The 19,744-nt window shown below is 46.1% G+C and overlaps 1 protein-coding gene across 1 annotated transcript in view; it reads right to left on the reverse strand.

Moving 5' to 3' along the window:
- ca10a (carbonic anhydrase Xa) overlaps window positions 1-19,744 on the reverse strand; it is a 155,177-nt gene that overhangs the window by 21,898 nt on the left and 113,535 nt on the right. The window contains exon 4 of the mRNA XM_080021764.1: window positions 1,672-1,857. Within this exon, the coding sequence (XP_079877890.1) occupies window positions 1,672-1,857 (186 nt within the window). The remainder of the gene's footprint in view (window positions 1-1,671; window positions 1,858-19,744) is intronic.

Below are 19,744 nucleotides of genomic sequence, written 5' to 3' on the forward strand. Positions count from 1 at the left end.
GAGGAAATTCCGGGTCTTGGTGAGGATCCTCAAGTCCTTCTACTGTGGAGCATTGGAGAGCATCCTGACAGGCAACAAACATCACAGCCTGGTTTGGGAACTGTACTGCTCAGGACAGGCGGGCCCTGCAGAGGGTGGTGCGTTCAGCTCAACGTACCACTGGAACTACCCTCCCCTCCCTGCAGGACTTATACACCAGGAGGTGTAGTAGCCGAGCCCGCAGGATCATGAAGGATCCTCACCACCCCAACAACCAGCTGCTGCGGTCGGGCAAGCGCCTCCGCAGTCATACAGTGAGAACAGAGAGACTGAGACAGAGTTTCTTCTCGCAAGCCATTAGAACTGTTAACGCTGAAATCACCAGGGGTCCTCACTGAGTCACACAATTAGGCTCCACTGCCTAACTGTACGCTGCATACTGTACTGCATACTGTATCACTGTTCTGGGTTATTGCATACTGGGCTGTATTGCTGTTCTGTTCGGTGTTGTGTATTGCTCTGCCGTACTGTTGTATACTGTACTGTATATCTCCACACACACTACTACCTCACTTTATTCACATTACTGCATTGTCTTTTAGGAATCAGTTAGTTGGTCAAGTAGAATTTTTTTTAGGTAGCTATTGTGTGCATTGAATTGACATTTCACTGCATATATGTATGGAAGTATGTATATGTATGTGACGAATAAACCTTGTGACCTCTTGAATCTTGGAATCTACATGAACAGATATCGGAAGTATTTTGACGCTAATCCCATAACTCCCTTCAGCTCAGAGGCAGGGACTGTATTTGAACTCTGCTTTTTGATGGGTTTTCATTGTCCAAACCTTCTCCGGCCCGGGTCGTGTCACTTTCATAAAATCACGAAATCAAAAAAACATAAAAATCTTCCCTTTGTGTCAATAACAATTTCAAATACCAGAACAAAAGGCTCTCCGTTGGGGGACAAACGATTATCATTGATTATAATAAATTTGCCTGTCAGGGTAGCAATTATTTTGTTGCCACACAAATTGGTAATTAATAATAAAGGCGATGGTGGAACGTGGCGATGGAAGTGACAACAAATGAAAGCGGTGGCAGCTGCTTGGCTCTTCAAAACCCACAAGAAAACGCTGCCTGCCTGGTTTTGTGCGTGTGGGATAAATACCTCTTTATGTTAAAATATAAATAAATACAGATATTGTTTCTGACGGACAAACTGTCACTGAGGATAATTGATGGAGTTTCTAATTTAACGCAGTCGTGTGTGCAACAGACGGTCTCCTTAAATCACACATCTCTGTGACACATTGTGTTAAACGAAACGATTGGCGGACTGGATTCCGAGACGATGGAAGCTAAAAACATCAATGCCAGCGGATATTTTTCTTAACCCCCCCCTTGCAAATTTGGTCTGACAAACAGCTTACGGCGGAGTTCTCTCCTGTTGCTGGCACAGCAATGAAATGAAGTGAAGCGAGGTGTGGAGAGACAAGCTCGGCAGGCGAGACTAAGCCTGGTCTATAATACAGAGTTCTCCGACCTCTCCACCGAAACGCCTGCACGCTGACACACCAGCGGGAAGACATGCACACGCAGCAGACACCCACAACAAACAGCCACAGGCACACACGCACGCGCACATACACACACGAAAACCAAGCTCACAAAACCACTGAAACACACCTCTCCGGAGAAGGCCTGTCCATTTAGCAGGTGCTCCGATCCCTGGCCGTCCTCGCTGCCAAAGTGTAGCCGGATCTCCTCCAGGCGGTGGCTGTACGTCATGGGCCCACCGGAGATGTTCACCAGATGCTCCTTGTCCAGCCGCAGGGAGACGTGGCGGCCCGTGTTGTACATTGTCCCGCCCACCTGGAAAAGGACAAGATGGAGGTTTTGGGAGTGAACAACAGCAGTCCTCTGTTATGATGAAACTGCGTTAGATGAGATTCTTGATGCCAAATGGCATGAAACCAATGCCCTATACCTGTGTTTTTTCTTAACAGGGGTCCTTCAAGGGGTTCCTTAGCAAAGTGATTAGTAATTACACACAGTTCACAGTTATTTGATTTATGAGACGTTAGCAGCATCAGAGAATGCTGAATGATAATGGATGTATTGATCCTAGTTTTACTGTCATCTCCATAACTGGAGTACAGACTCCCATTGGGGTCTCAGAGACAAAATCGTATCCGTGGCCTAACGTGTATCAAATTGAGGCTCGTCAATACGAAAAAGCTTGAGAATCACTTATAGATGCTGTTTTCCCAACAGGTGCATTGTGACCCCTACCTTATCCACCCTATAATAGAACTGTGATATTTGATCGAGGTAGAGTGATAGGAAGGTACTGTCGTATTGATCAGCGTGCCACAGGGATTACTTCACATGACGGTGCCTTACAAAGATTTACTCCAATTGCGTTTCATAAGGGAGCGTTGGGGACGATGGAAAGGTTTTGAAAATGACTATGTTGCCATAGTAACAACCAAGCAACAACCGTATCTTTTCTATCACAGTGAGTGTTAAAGGTACGATGAGTGATATTTAAATTGCTCATTGTATAAATTAACCATGATGCATAGCACTGAGAGTTTCCAAATGTTGTTGATCAGTGCCAGTCTGCAAGCTCTCGAAACAGGCAGTCTGCACCGGACTCTTTATAGGAGGAAATGCCCCTCATCCTTCCAGGCCTGGTATTCTCCGCTCAAGCCCACCCCCTGAACTATGCCGCATAGGTCCCCGAGCTGGTTTTATTTTAGTTTGCTCAAGCATGGACGAACATTCAGCACAACAGGTGTTGCAAAACCCCTCTGCTACGAAGGCTAAGAAGCCTCACGGAGGAGGAACATCTGCGGTTGTGTTTATTTATTTATATTCGGGAGACACTTTTAAAGCCAAGCCCATTCCCATTCCAGGCACGGCTTTGGATGAGCCTCAGCAAGCTCCTATCGCTCTCCTTTCTCACTCTTCCACCTAGTCTTTCAACCCCCCCGTGTGATTTCCAAGCTCCATCTCTTTCCTTCTTCCCGTCTATCCCTCACTCCCTTTTCATCACTGGCTTTCAAAATGCCCCAAATTCCCAGAGAAAGAACTCTGCCCACACACTGTAAATATTTTATAGAACCTTTGAAAAATAAATGATTTAAAAGGAGAGGGACGGAGGTAGGGAGGAGAGAGAAAAAGAGATGCAAAGCAAGATAAGCAGGTGCTTGAGTAGAGAGACATGTCAAATTGGAAAACAAAAGCAATGCATGAAAGAAAAGGTAGGGGAAAACAAAACTGGGACAAGTGGACTGAAGCGGGGGCTCCATGAGCTCCAGGATCCCATCTACACCCCTGCAAGACCCCACACGGAACCTTCCAAGATCCCTCCAAGACCCCATCCAGATCTCTCCAAGACCCCACCCAGACCCCTCCAAAATCCATGCAAGACCCCAATGCAGACCCCTTCAAGACCCCAACCAGACCCCTCCACAAACCCATCCAGACCACACCTTCTCAACTCCTATTCATGCTCTTGAACTCCCTCCCTCCCCATTGAGTGTGTATGTGTGTGAGTCGCTCTTCTACAATCTCTTAAAAAAAGAAGAAAAAAAGTACACTCAGGTAATGACAGACACCATGAGATAGCAGGACGAAATTGCACCGCAATTGCAAAGACGCAGGATTACCGCGCCTCGAAGATAATTATGAAGCCTGGGAAACAAGGTGTGGAGCGCATATTGAGTGCCTCTCTTGGCTTATCTCCACACGAAGTGCATCGCACGTTGTGTAGCCAACTGTGAGCGCCCAGGATGACAAGTCGTCGCCCCCCCCCCCAATCCTTAGTCAATATTAGTCTTTCAGGCTGATTGCCCGTGTCAGGGTAATGGCCAGACGTCGGCCAAGAAACAGGGGTAGCGAAGTGTGGCGGGAAAGTAATCGCGTTTGCCTTTAACACTAAACTTGACATACCTAGCCATCGCTAAGGGAACGTGAGCAGCAGGGCTAAATCTGTGCCGGATTCTGCCGGAACACGTTCCAGGGCCATCCCAGAGAGGGACCGGCACCTATTCGATTTTATCTGGCACCTCCGCACAAGCTGCGGAACTGTGAGCTCTGCGTTCCCTGTTTCTCCAAACAAAACAAATAGAAACAGTGTGTTTTTAGACGATCACGAGCCATTTTCATGGCTGTACCCGACTCGACTATTTGCCAGCAGTGGCGTGCGGGGGGTGGGGTGGGGGGTGGTGGACTGGCTCTACCTAAAGGCAAGATAGGCGGCTGGGGCGCAGAGAGGGAGCGATTGGGGCGCCATTTGCACACCGCATCTCCGACGGTACGGGCGACGCGAGGGCGCGCCCTTTCATCTTCTGAGATCAACGAGAGCAGCATAGTAGGCGTGGAAGAAAGTATCGCTTTCCCAAGCGTCTATTATCTAAAAGTGCTGCTTCTACTTTTCGTCCTCCTTTCTTGGTCTTGCTCGTCTCACCCCACAGACCTAAGAAACTACGTGATCGTCACGCCGGTCCAGATAACGTTCCGGCAAAGACAGGAAAGTTTGTATACACGACCGGCTTCTTCCGAGAACTGCAGAACATTGCTCTCTCCGCGTGGCGCGACCGAATCAAATCGCTGAACGCGGTCGGATCGAGTGGAAATCCAAGTGGTGTTTTGTCATCCCGGTTGATGCATAAATACTTTGAATAGTCACACCTCTGTGAAAGCAGAATGTTATCAGCAAACAAATCACTAACATGATGTCGAAAACCATTAAACAGATCAAACCACGGCCTATTTAGGTAAGTGCCAAAATTACCAGACAAACCAGCGCGGTGGAAAGGTTGCCAACGAAACAAAATTGCGATATTCTAGTGTCCTTATTTAATAACGGCGCCAGTATTTGTTGGGTGATAAAATAATTCGAACTGAAAAAGGGATTAAAATAGTTATGGGGAGCAAGCGTATTGTTTATCGGCTGCGTTCTTTGTTTACCGGAGCAATTGCAGCTCATCAGAGAAGCCAAGTAACGTTGCGATGACGGGATGCCGCGCTTACGTAAAAACCTCCGCTCATCAACTCATCCCACGTCTCGGTGTCCATTTATATTAATGAATCCAAATATCAGATGACTTAATGCCTTGGTGCACTTTAATTCCTTTAGTCAAATGTTATATACGAGTGCAGCTCTCTGACAAGGGCTCTCACCATCACAGACATCGGGCTAATTGGACGCGCACACACACACACACACACACACACACACACACACACACACACACACACACACACACACACACACACACACACACACACACACACACACACACACACACACACACACACACACACACACCTCCTGCCAGCAGAACAATCCTTCATCCCAAGTGAACTATGCCAGACGATGGGAACTGACATCTACACATCAAGCCAACACCCAAATCAAGAGCGAAAAAAACTATAACGATAAAAAGACATGACAGACGACCTATTTGATCACACACCTCATTGAAACAGGATCCCCCATACATACTATACACACACACATATATATATATATATACATATATACAGACACATACTGTATATACATACAGTATACTGTATATATGTACATATATACATACACACACAAATCTATTTATACTGCCAAAAAACTGTCCATCCCAAGTTACAAACAACATCCACTCCCTGTCAGCAACAGAAAGCACTAACGTGCCATAAGTGCTCAGTCTTGGTAGGCAGCAAAAAAATAATACAGCATAGATTGATTTTATTTAGTTACGCAGCATCATTGTCCAACCGCTTGCAATTCATCATTTATTCATCCAGTTCTAGATCCAGCAGCAAACAATCCACGTCAATACAGACGTCATCCACAGTGGAAGTCAACAATGCAAACTTGACCATCAGACCAGTAGTGGTCTGGGGTTGAGGTCTTCCCGGGTCAACCAGCACCCGACCACCAGGACCTGACCCGGGTCCCGCACTTGGTTCAGGTCCAGGTTTTATTATCATCTCAGATATGCATTGGGTGGGTTCTGTAATATCTAGGGAAAAATGGGTCCAGGTATTAATACATTTTTTAATGGTTAGCTCTAATCGGACCTCAGGACAAATGTCCCAGGTCCAAATGGGTTCGGTTCTGTATTTTGGGAGCCGTGAAGCCCTCAAGTCTGGTGTCAACACACCGATAACCACAAGTACTGTATGTACGTCACCCAAAGCAGCCAGTACTTTTTGGTGTTCCACTCGGTGGAAAAACTCCTGCCCCTTCGTTCAGGGAAGATTTACAAGCCCAGGTGTCTCCAGTCACTTAAAAGCATCAGTGTTTTTTTAATGGAAGCCTCGCTCTAGGTGATTGATATCAGAGTGGCTGCATACTTGTTGCTCGTTGGTTGGTCTAACCAGCAACAGGTAAAACCTCCATCCCCACACACACTCAGGAGAGGAGCCCTGTCATGACACACTGCTCCTGGGCAAATTCCACCTTGCCTTCTCTCTGCAATAAACTGGTGTTTATATCCTCCCATCTCCTGTGTCTCTGTGCCGGAGGGCCCTGAAAACGCCACTTGGGTGGCGTGTGGTAGGCGAAACTGCCACAACGTGATGCCGTCAAGTGATGTGAACTTGTTCAATCCACCAAGCACATACTTAAGAAATAATATGAAGTCTCCATTCATAACGTACATTTACGCAGAAAGGCACTGTAGCCCTGTGCCTTCCCATGGAGATGTTGAACAGACTGCGCATGTGCCCTATAACAACGGCTGAGGCATGGACTCCACAAGTCCTCTGAAGGTGTTCTGTGGTATCTGGCGCCAAGACGTTAGCAGTAGATCCTTGTAAGTAAGGTGTCCAGTAAGTTGCGAGGTGGGGCCCCCATGGATCGGGCTTGTTGTTCCAGCACATCCCACAGATGCTCGATCAGATCGGACCCTAACCCCGGCCATCCACATGATGTAGAAGAAAACGTGATTCATCAGACCAGGCCACCTTCTTCCATTGCTCCATGGTCCAGTTTTGACGCTCGCATGCCTATTGTAGGTGCTTTCGGTGGTGGACAGGGGTCAGCAGGGGCACTCTGCGATGCACTGTGTGTTCTGACACCTTTCTATCATAGCAGCATGAACCTTTTCAGCAATTTGTGCTCCAGTAGCTCTTCTGTGGGATCGGACCAGACGGGCTACACTTTGCTCCCCAAGCGCATCAATGAGCCTTGAGTGCCCATGAACCTGTCGCTGGTTCACCGGTTGTCCTTCGTTGGACCACTTTTGGTCGGTACTAACCACTGCAGGAACACCCCACAAGACCTGCTGTTTTGGAGATGCTCTGACCCAGTCGTCTAGCGTCACAATTTAGCTCTTGTCAAAGTGGCTCAGATCCTTACGCTTTCCCATTTTTCCTGCTTCCAACACATCAACATCAAGAACTGACTGCTCACTTGCTGCCTAATATATCCCACCCCTTGACAGGTGCCATTGGAACGAGATGAGCCATGTTATTCACTTCACCTGTCAGTGGCTTTAATGTTGTGGCTGATCCGTGTTTATATCAGAGTTTCCGTTATCTGGTAATTGACGGTTTTTGACCGGGAAAATCTGTTGAAGTCCAACATATTTAAATCTCCGATGTCCGGTGAAAATAATTCCCCCCAAGCACAATTTGAATTAGTACCGGGTGGATCATTTAGATTAAAAAAAAAAAAAGTCTGCAGATCTGTTCATTTCCACACTCGGCAAGTTGCAACAGGAAGCCAATCAGTTTGGATGATCTAACGCTGATCTGAAAGCTTCCCCTCTGACCAATCACATTTGTCGATATAGAACTAAGTGCCGCCCCCCTCCCTCCAGACAGGTTGCGCTTGTAAAACACACAGGGGGCGGACACAGCCGCCACAGTTTTTTTATATATTTAAGTTCCGACCCACAGCAGACAGTAAATATCCATTGTGTAAAATATGATGACCGGATGTCCCAACCAAGATGTGCCACACCACAAACATTAAATTTAAATATATTTAATAAACTTAAACTATTTATTTAGACCTACTTGGCATATTTATTATGTTTTTGATTTTATCAAAATTGAATTTGAGTGAAATGTTAATTAAAGTGGCTGCACTTGTTACTTATTATTATTATGATTTCAAGTAGAAATATTCATAATTTTCATTTAATAATAGTTACATAAATAATTTTCAAAATGCCGTTAACTGACGGGACTTATTTTATTTTTAATATTCAATAAAAAATATTAAACATCTACGTGCCTTGATGATGTCATTCTCTATAAAGCCTGCTTATCAATAGTTTTTAAGCTCAATAAACACAGAAAATACTTGACCGGAATCTCTCACATTCGTCCGGGACATTGAAATCTTCCAGGACACATTGACCGGCACCAATTCTTTCGAATGGAAACCCTGGTGTGTGTGTGTGTGTGTGTGTGTGTGTATATATATGTTGATTTGCATGATATACAGTATATACACGTGTGTAGACATTATTTACATGCTCCTCATGCATCTCCTGATTTAGTTGTATTCTAATTAGTGCTTAAGTCAACATATTCCCAAGTAAAAATTTTCAAAGATTTTTCTCGATGTCTTTACAAACCATCGATACCGCTTTGTGTGTGTGTGTGTGTGTGTGTGTGTGTGTGTGTGTGTGTGAGCGAGAGAAAGCCGGCGGAGTCCACGCACACATGATAAGCAGCCTGGCTTCCATTGCAAGCTTCCCAAAGGGATTCCCTTCCTCCATGTGTTGTTAAGGGCGAAATTAAAAAAAGCCCCGCATCCATCAATGGCGTCTCCAGTTCCTACGCTTCCTATAACGCTCCACATCCTTTCCCCCGCTCACCCCGCTGATATTACTGAATTTGTACGAGTGCCCTAAGCATGCTTTTAATTTGTCCAGAACAGCCTCTACAAATTAAAGGTGCTTGAAAGGGCAATTGCAGCGAGCGCCGGCCCTCTTACCACTGGTAGTCATGATCCAAGGGCGCATTAGGGGTAATAGCTCCGCGAAAGTAAACAAGTCATAAAAGAGATCGCTGTCTGTCGTGGGGGTTTGGTTATGTGCTATGAGCTAATAGGAAAAAGACGAGGGAGGGGGGCGGGGGGGCATGTGCGTAATGAGAAAACCCCAGCAAGGAGAGCAGGGATCTATAGAACAAAGCACCCGCTGCTCTGCACTGTACGTGCCGCTATTAGTCTGACACGAAACGATGTTAACGGAAATAAGGACACCCAAGCATTAAAAAAAAAGAAAGAAAGAAAAAGTTTTCATTTGTCATGGGCCCTGTGCTTACTGTCAGGCACCGTAAGCGAGGCCAACAGCGAGACGGAGATAATGAACGATGAATACATTAGCCAGCCAGCGTGAAAGCCGTGCTATAGGAATCCTCCGGTTTTTAATATGTTCTCCTCCGACCTGCGGCGGGAAGCGCTGAATCATGGAGAAACCATAACGTATTCGATTAAAATATACGGTCGGGCCTCTTTAATTCAAGGTGCGCAGATGTAGTGGATAAAGGAGGAGAGATTGTATGAGAGAGAGAGAGAGTGGGGAGGAGAGGGGGATGGGGAGGAAGAGGCACCAGCCACTGATGAATTAAATATAGGACGGTTGTGTGAGTTCTGGGCAGGTAAAGTAAGCCTGTTTTTTTTCTCTCTCTCTCTCTCTCCTTTCTCCACCATCTTTGAATGAGTTGGCGCTTCACAGTAGAAGCTGGGCGGAGACGGGCGGAGACAAGACGAGAAAACCACCGGGGAATAAAAATGAAGCCCTGTTAAAATTGCACAAAACTCCCTGTATCATTATTATTAATAAAAATCAGTGGATACTTGCTTATCAATACTGCAAAACAATTGTATTCTATGGTAGGTCCAACCCCACACAGTACAGTGTATTCCCATCAAGGTACTTTGGAAAAGTCCCGTTTGGGTACATCAATGGAACAGTAAAAAGAAAAACAAACTGCATAATAAAAAATAACCATCAGAAATTTGTACGGCTTATTACTACTGCGTGGTTGCTGTGATTTCCGCTTAAACTATTATGCAGTAATTAACATGTGCCACGGAGTTCTCAACCCCTCCATGTGCTGCGGTGCCATATTAAGGGGAAATGACAGCGTGCATTAGCAGGCATGCAACCCTCCTCGAACATTTAACAGCTCTCGTCTGGAAGCTTCTCAACACTAAAAAAATGGACCGGTACTATCGATAGATGGAGTGAGTGGCAATTAATTACAGCCTGTGAAACGTGCGCAAATTTAATCAGACTCCTGCACCCCCGGAGGGCCCGGTTTCTAAAAATCTACTCGGATTCCCCGCTCAACCTGATTGCGAGATGATTTCTCCAAATAATCTCGAAAAGAAAAAAACAAACAAAACAAAAAAAAAAAAAACCTTGGTGCCCATGATGCTCCCTTCGGTAAAGGACTCAATATTCAACCCAGAAATCACTAATGTGAATGCTTGTGAACGAGCCGAACCTCGACATAATATAGTATATTATACTATGGCCCCCCAGTCTGCATCGTCAGCTGAATTATCTTTGCCTTGCCTTGCATTTAAGGCACATTTCACTTCAAACTGGCCGGGCATTTCAATCTCCAAAGTGCCAGAGAGGGCATTTTCTTCCCATAAAAGCAACGCAATAAGACTAACAAATAGCTTTTCCGCAGGCTCTTGGTTGTGTTGAATATTCCCAGGCCGTTTTTTTTTTTGGAAAACAGGAGAACATCCCTCTCCACCTTTAACCACTTGATGGATTAGATTCATTAGACGACTATGGTCAGGAGGGCACTGCGGTTGCGATTCTAGGGGGTCGCGTCATTGCCCCCCCACCCCCCCGCAGCCGCCCCAGATCTGATGGGCGGCTGGTGGAGTTCATCAACCCAAGCAGGCGGGACGAACGCTGGTCGGCTCCGCTCACACGCCCTCCCTGGTTCCCTGTAGCTCAAATAAACATTTGAAAATGAACGAGTTCAAATGAACGTTGTTTGTTCGCCGTTAACGGCAGGTTAGGTTTTGGGTGCTTTCTGGCCACCCCCATGAAAAATATCTGGTGATGCCACTGGGACACCGGTGGTTTTATTTTTTATTTGTGATTATGTTGCATTTTTATTTACCAGCACCATTCGGAAAATGTTTTTTACTTTGCATTTTTCATGCTTCATTTAACCGGGTTAAATAAACCATGAAGTTTTATTTAACAGTATAGACAGACAGGAAGGGCAGGGAAGAGAGAGAGAGAGAGAGAGAGAGGGGATGGCATGTAGCAGATGGCCTCAGGCTGGATTTGAGCCTGGGCCGGCTGTGGCAAGGACTTTGGCCTTGAAAGTGGTACGCACTCTACCAGGTGAGCCACCGGGGTGCCCCCACTATCCTGAACTTTTAAAGCTGGCCGCAGCCTTAATATTCTTGGTACCCCCCCCCACCCTTTGCGCCAGACAAGCGTTAGAGGATAACTAATCGTGATGCCGGAGCGGGGCGACATAAAGCGGAGATAGGAGACAGGAATTTAAGAGGTTCTTCTATGCGGCATGCGCAGGCACATAAACCTCGCCGTGTTTCTACAACATTTGTCAGCAGATCAGTTACAGTCGGTCTTCTGAGGCGGGAAGATAAACGCCGTGGGAACGGAACGAACGTCTTGCTCCGTCGCACCCCTTCTACCTCTAACGCCTTTTACCTTCGCATCAATCCGTCTTCCCACCCCGTTGCTCCAACAGTCTGGCCCCAGGTTCTCCTCTTCCTTCCCCTTTCTTTTCTCTCATTCACTTTCGGCCACTTTCCACCAGCGCGCCTTTTTAACTCGCGATTATAGGTTTTGAGTAGTGGCGACGTAATCGTACCCGCTCTCCCCGTGTGCCCGGATCCCCATATCCAGAACTGCTGAACCTTTCATCTACCCCCACCCCCGATGGCCCTGCACCCGGCAGACGGTATCTGCCTGTGAGTGCCGCGAGGCGTCCGGTGGAGCGTGCCACGCCAGGGGAGGCGAGGGAGGGTTTCCATTACTGCCGTTGCCTCGCCATGACGTTCATTAGATTGTCTCTCTGTTTGTCGGCGCGTCTCTATCGCTACCCGTCTCCCTCGCTGTCGAGCTGAGCGTGTTTATTCGTTTGTCTGTCTCTGTTGATGCAGCGTCGTCAAGAAGGAGATGTTCCATCTTTTCTCTCGAGAAAGACCAACCTGGTATCGCGCGTTTTCGTGCTCAGAGTCACGAAAATTTATCTATTGAATCGGGTCCCGGAACACGATTGTCCGACTTTTTCTTCGTGTCACACAGAACAAAATTTAAACCAATTAATTTTGCACCCTCTAGTAGTTATTTATACGTCAAAACAACAAATACAGGGTATTTGCGGTGTAGTATGGATACTCCGATATTTTTTCCAGATTTTTGCCCCAGACCTCTACAAAAACTAAAACTAACCATGTCCCTTATGACGCCACCATGACCACGGGAAGGTTGCGGGGGTGCGAGTGAATTTCATTCATGACGTAGATATACTTTAAATGTATATAAATGTCAGCATTTATTTATGATATACTGTACATATAGCCTCGTATTTGTATTATACATATTATAACATTGTCTGGTTATAGAGCTCAACAGTGACCGTCCACACTTTTTGAACTGCTCCATTTCAGGAAGTGAATTTCACGTTTATTCAAAAGTTTAAGAAAATACCAAAGACTTAAGCCTGGAACCAAACTAACCAACTAGCAGATGCATCATGGCCTTAAAACATTTGATTTGGAGCAAAAAACAATTCGGAAAATGGAAAAAAAGGTAAAAGATACAAGACCGTGTACATAAAAAGAAGCTATTCATCCCATAAACAATTGTGAATGATACCTTGACCTCCAACCTTAGCGCCGCCCTCTAGTCTCTACTCGTCCTTATTGGCTACCCATCAGCCAGTGCGGCATGTAAAATGTAACAAATGAAAATCTGGAGATATAATATAAATATAATATTATAATATAAATATATAAAATATTTAATAGTTACTTACTTAGTTACTTAACATACAGCAGTTATTGAAAAGGGTTGGTGTCTAAAACCTGTTACTTACTTATAATAACACAGAATCTGCTAATCATCCTTGTCGCACTCAATGTGGCCTAATGCACATGTAGCATATATGACATGAAGGAGTAAATGCAGCATCAAGTCTCTTCCAACAGATGGCAAAGAGGGTCAGGCCTCATATCGAGAAATAAGAGGCCTCATCCTCATATCTTATAATGTTATGGTACGTTCCGCTGTTTACGCTCCCAAGAAGTTCTATCAGATCCCAACAGAAATAACTCCAAAGCCGTTATGAATGATCCGTGTCATTTGCGTGCGAGAACCAAAATAAACCCTCCAGAATCAGGCCACATCGTAGCGGCAGTGTGAACGTACACCCGAACGCCTAAAACCATAACTCCTCTCGCTTGTCACATGACAAGCGCTTCCCCCGAGATTCCTGAACCCGACACGTACAGAGGAACAGTAGAGCAGCGGAGTGCAGCACTTCACAGAGGAGGAGGGATATGAATGCACAGATAAAAGCGTAAACAAGGTGCTGAACGGCTCCTAAATATAGATAACATACCATAACGTGGGACGATGGGGAGTTACTGATTACTCCAGATGCTATGCGGCGTCCTTATGATAGGAGCAGTCAGCCCGGTCCCGAGGTTTTAACTCTTTATCTGTTGTTCACGTTTTATTTCTGTGCTTTAATTTGAATTTGCTTGTTTATAATGTGTTGTGTAAAGCACTTTGAACATACACCTTGTGTATGAAGTGAGCTGTACGAATAACCCTTCCTTCTATAATGTCTATGGTTCATTATCAGAATAAGGGTTATTCGGATCCAGCAGTCCTTTCCTTTCCAACTTGACATCCCATCCAAACTTACCTGAATATTTTTCTAACCACCCCTCCTCAGATCTCTGGGTCTGGGGCACGAAACGCCGAATAGGAAGAGGAAATAAGGTAAACGGGAGAAGACGGGCTTCTCCGACCGCCCGTAAACCCGCGGGCACCGCACCGCCGTCCTCGGCCGTCTGCTGGCGCTGATTAAGATGGAGGCCATGCCAGCTCGAGATGACAGCGCTGTGGGGCCGCGGCAGGAAGTGGCTGGCGCTCTGGAAGGCCTCCCAGAATGCCATCTGCTTTTTTTTTTTTGGTTTGTTGTCCTCCCCCCGCCCCGCACGCTCACGTCACCGAGGAAAAATGACAGCGAGGGGTGCGTCGAGTGATGTTCCTCCGTTCACCGCGTAAGGTCGGCAAAGATGTTTACGTGCATCTTCACAGGAGCATAACCCATGTTACACACACACACACACACACACACGATACAAGCAGTGACGCAAGCACAGACCGAGCCAAACGTGTGGTGAGCTGAGGTGTGCGAATTCACAGTGGCATATGGAGAAGCGAACCCGCCCCCCAGATCCCCACCATTTGCCAGGGTGGGGTTTGTTGGTGGAGGACCAGACAGCTTCCCTCCACCCCAGGCAACAAATAAACACTTCAACACACCCCGCCGCTCGGGGTCGAGGATAAAATTGAATTAGCGGCGGCGGAAGGCTTCGGCCACTGGCGGCTCTCTCCGCTCCGAGTCTCTGGACGCCGTGCTCTCATCAGCATTCCGCAGGGGATGGCCAGGTTGCAGACTACTTATCATCGGGCGGCGCTTCAAAGCGGAGCCGTGCGTACGGGAAACGCTCCCCGCAGATACAGCGCCGCTCCATCTTATCGCTCTCCCCCCGCGACGATCTGGATTCCGACCGCAGACGACCGAGAGAGAAAACGGCGGCGGCTGTATTTCAAGTCGAGCGCTCCGGCGATCGAGGGCCCCCGCAGTGCTACGGGGCGGGGACCGACCCAAACTCTACCGCACGATTAGGGACACACTCTTAGGAGTTCCTGTTTGAAAGGGAAGGGCTACCAGCTGGACTGAACAAGGAAAAGGGATAGAGTTAAAAAGCGGGATTTTTTTTTCCCCACGGACATACTGGGAGAAAGCCCAAGCTTGCGAAAACACAGAGAGCTTTGTCAACAATTAATCAACAAGCTGCGTGACAAGGAAAAATGACTAAACGCATCCGCGGCACAGTGATCTAATAAGGGAGGGAGGGAGAGCGGCGCGACGACGTCAGAGAGAAACATCGCACTAAATCTTGTCCTCATGATGTGATGTGTTAAAATAAGTCTCTCTCTCTCTCTCTCTCTCTCTCTCTCTCTCTCTCTCTCTCTCTCTCCCCCCCCCCCCCCCCCAAATTATTAAGTTGTTGGCGGTGAGGCGGTGATCCGCCAAGGATTTGTGTAAAGATGGGGGAAGCCACGCTCCAACCATGAACCGCCGCAGAGTTTCTGACAGCCGGCCAGTCAGCGGCCATCTGGAGGGTGGGGGGGGGAAGTGCACGAAAGCGTCTGCGGGACCACGGGTGCTCCGGGGGACGCGCGGAGTCGCAAAAAAGAAGAGAGCGATTGTTTTCTTGGAGAGCGCTTCTCCCCGGGGGGGGCCGAGCGGCGTCGGCCAGCGCGGCGCGCACACCTCCTTTTAAAGGATTACAGGATCACGGAGCAGGTGAGGAGGCCAGATTAAGTCGGGCGAGGAGAGAGGGAGAGAGAGAGAGAGAGAGAGAGAGAGAGAGAGAAGCGTCTGGCAGAATGAGTTCCGCGCATAGAGATGAAAGAGGTTGCGCGCGTGCGGATCTGCGCTGTGCTGCTCCGCCCTAATCCAAACTCGTTTCCCCCCTCAAAAAAAAAAAAAGACCCCCCCCGGCACCACTTTCTAATCGTCCCCTCATCTGTTTCTCTTATCGAAAATAAATAACTTGAGAGTGGTAATGCTACTCGTTCTTCTTGAAGGATGATTACGATGATGATGTACACTTGGCCTCGTTACTGCCAAGTAATTAGTCTAAGCTGCTTTGTAGAAAAATGCAGTCTAGATCACTACATGTTGGGGGGGGGGGGTGGAACTGAACGTTTTCAAAGCCTTGTTTCGACCGAAGCCGGGATCGGCGGGGGTCAAAGGTCTTTTTTGGACGCCGGACTCCTTATCGCCCAGAAACACGAGGAGTTGGTAGTTGCACGTGACGCATGTTTCCCAGGAAACGCAGACGGAGCCTCCGTGCAGGCTCTCCCACACCCTCCCGCCTCTCGCCCGTCCGTTATTCCTTTTCATCGAGGCCTCCGGTGCGACGCTTTGCCCAGATTCATAGAAAAAAAATATATATATCGTGTGCAGGAATTTGATTGGCACGGAATAAAAGTGGAGGGATGCCGGCACCAATGGAAGCAACGATAATCCAAATGAATTCCCGGAGTACGAACACGGGTGCTCTCACATAAAATAAGACCCTCAGGTAATACAATTCATCTGCAGTGGTGGTGCCGAAAAACAGGGTGTTTTACAGCCCCGGCATGGGAACGACTACTGTGTGCGGGTTCGATTTCAGGGGAGGTGCGGCCATTTTAATTTTAGACCTGAACACGGTATATTTAGTAAAGAAATGACACCCTGTGGCATAACAAAAAGGGTCGGTGCGAATTCATCTGCGCGGCCTCTTCACTCTTACGTCAGCTCCGTTTGTGATCACGCCAAGTCATTTATAATGGATTCCGCGTCGGCACGGAAAGGGTAATATCAAGAAAGAAAAGAAAACATAAAAACAAAATAAAATAAAAAATCCTCAGACGCATTACATGAAAGCCTGGGTTTCAGAAAACATCAAGGGACGCCGCGGTTTACCGGACGCGCGCTCGGGCAGTCGTCAAGGAACGCAAAAATGTTTTAACTGTGAAAGTAAATAATTCAGGTCAACATCTGTTTGAACACGAATTAAAACCGAAATGAAACGGTTGCCGTCCTCTCTCCCTCTCTCTCGCACACCTCCTCCCCCTACGTTTACTCTGGGATATACAGACGGACGATAAATTAAAGGAAAAACCCGGACAAACGGGCGGAGAAACGAATTAGGTTACGGATTACGAATGCAGATGCTTCCATACGGGAGTTCAAGCAATGAGCTTCTCATCATGCCCCGAGGCGCCCATCGGTGATCTGTGGGACGTTCCCAAATGGCCCGGGTCAATACGCCGCTAATGCCGGGTCAATATTCGGCGGCATCCCCCAGCGTCCCTGATGGCGGTTGAATGCCCTCCCAATGAATGGGAGGGCGCACGTGATTGTGGTTTCACTTTGACATATTTGATAATGTGGAAGTGATGGCTGTGCACTGTAAAAAAAAAAAAAAAAAAAGAGTATGATTTTTTTTTATTATTTATATTTTATTCCTGACTTTATTGCTACTAGCTTTTTATTTTTAATACTATGTTTATTGTTATGCACCAAAACGCCAAGGCAAATTCTTGTATGTGAGAGCCTACTTGGCGATAAACCTGATTCTGAATTTCTGCTACTTACTTAAAGGTGCAGTGTTAGAATTTACGGAACAGACTTAGCAGAAATGGAATATAATATTCACAAGCATGTTTTAATTAGTGTACAATACCACGAAAATAAGAATTGTGTTTTTGTTACCTTAGAGTGAGCTGTTCTTAACTGCATACTGTTGGGAGCGGGTACGCTTCCATGGAGGCCACCACTAGCTCTAGAGAGGGACCATTGCGAGTTTCGCGGCCACCACCTCCTCCACGGAGGCTGCTATGTTGGGCAAAGGACCTCTCTAGAGCCGGTGTCCGCTTTGTCCGTTCTGGGCTACTGTAGAAACATGGCGGTGCAACACGGCGGCCTCCGTGAAGCGTACCCGCTCCCTGTGAGGATAAAACCAGCTCATTCTAAGGTGACAAAAACACAATTCTTATTTTTATGGGATCATACGCCAATTAAAACAGACTTGTGAATATGATATTCCATTTCTGCCAAGTCTGTTCTGTTAACTCTACAGACTGCACCTTTAAAGCCCCCTTGGAGTACCTGGAAAATGAATTGTCACAAAGCTGAAAACGGGGCTGTTTTTCTCAGCTCCTGAAAAGCTGACTTTTTGGAGATGCGAGGCTCTCGCAGGACAGCGACACTACAAACATTTGATGATCTTATAGAATATGATGCATCGCTGTCGAATAAACTCCCCAACAGTGTATAAAGTAGCTGAAATGAGCACATTCTGTATACTCTATCGTTGCGTTTAGATTGTGAAAGGTTTGTTTGCCTCCCACAGGATCCCACTGTTGAAACACGATGAGAATCAAAAATCAAAACACACACGTCAAAACACTTTGTGTCTACCTCGATGAAAATCCTGAAAGCTTCATAAAGGAACTACTTGGTAAGTTGCAGCACACGGTATGAACCGTGGGCCAAAAGAAAAACTAATTTAATCTGGTATTATCAGCCGATATTAACATATTATTTTACATAAATCATAACATAACCAAACAATATTGACAAAGATCCCCTAACATTTTTTTGTTGATTATAATGAACTGTGACCAAGATGTGTGACATTTGTGGCCTCGCCACTTTTTTTTGGTCAGGGTCTCGTAAGAACTGTTGTCACTTAACACCAAGTGTATTTGCATGTTGTGCCGATTTGATTTGGCCAATGATGACAATGCGAGTTTAAATCTTTCAGTTCTCTAATTAAGAGTTGAAAGGATTACTTCATTCATCGGATTTGTCAGTTGGTCAAAGTAATTGGTAACTATTTTTGGCAATATTGTGCTTGTCATTTTTTTAACCAAAATACCAAACAATAATTCAGTTCCAGCTTTTCAAATATAAGGATTTGCTACTCTCTCTTTTATATCATCGTAATCGAGCGTCTTTGGGTTTTGGACTGTTAGTTGGACAAAAGACGACGCTTTGGGAAATTGTTACTTTTCCAAATTGTTACTGCTAATTTTATTATTGTGTGACAATTAATAGTCAATCGATTAAGAAAATGAAATTAATTCGAAATAAGATTGATACTGAAAATGAAACGTGGCAGGCCCAGTTCTCTTAAACAGATTTTCATTAATACCATGCTGTAATTCCATTTTGAGAATGTTGATCCTGTTGCAAGGAGAAAATAAATCAAGGTGCAGAGCCCAGGAGATGACTTGGTCGGCAGAAGAATGGAGCTGGAGGTGTGCGTAGACTGCAGTTAAACACTTGGAAACTGTTGACCATGGAAACAACTGGTGCAGCTTTGTGATGGGAGTTACTAGTACTTACAAAGTTGTGTGGTTGTTTATTATCTTGAGCAGTATTATATTCGATACAGCTTTTTTTGTTGTTGTTGATTTACCTTTAGTAGAAGAGTAAATCAAAGTTTTTGCAGAGAAGTCAGTCATCTCTCAAATGTGACCCACCGCAGTAAAACCCGCCTTCTCGCGCATTTCTAAAATGGCCAGGAGCAGCCAAATAAGTTGAAAAAACCTTTCTTGAAGGACAATTAGATTTTTCCAGATTCGTGTTCCCTTGTGTTTTTTTTTTTTTTTTTATCTCTCAACGTATTTTCAAAACCGAGTTTGATTTAAAAAAAGTAGAAAAATGTTAAACCGTGGAGTTAAATATTCCCGTTAGATTACATGGGGAAACGCAGTTGACTTAACGACACGCGGAACAGCGCTGAACAACACCGATCGTTAGTTTCCTTTAACGCGAGCGTCCAGGTGAAGATCATTCATGCATAGCCCATGTGACGTGAAGTCACAATGTGAAACCGTTTTGATAGAGTTCAACCTTTAAATCATACTACTTTTACACACACGTACGGAGACAACGTTGTGGAGGGGGCGTGTCA

The sequence above is a fragment of the Zeus faber genome (genome assembly GCF_960531495.2).
Source record: "Zeus faber genome assembly, chromosome: 20".
Taxonomy (NCBI): domain Eukaryota; kingdom Metazoa; phylum Chordata; class Actinopteri; order Zeiformes; family Zeidae; genus Zeus; species Zeus faber.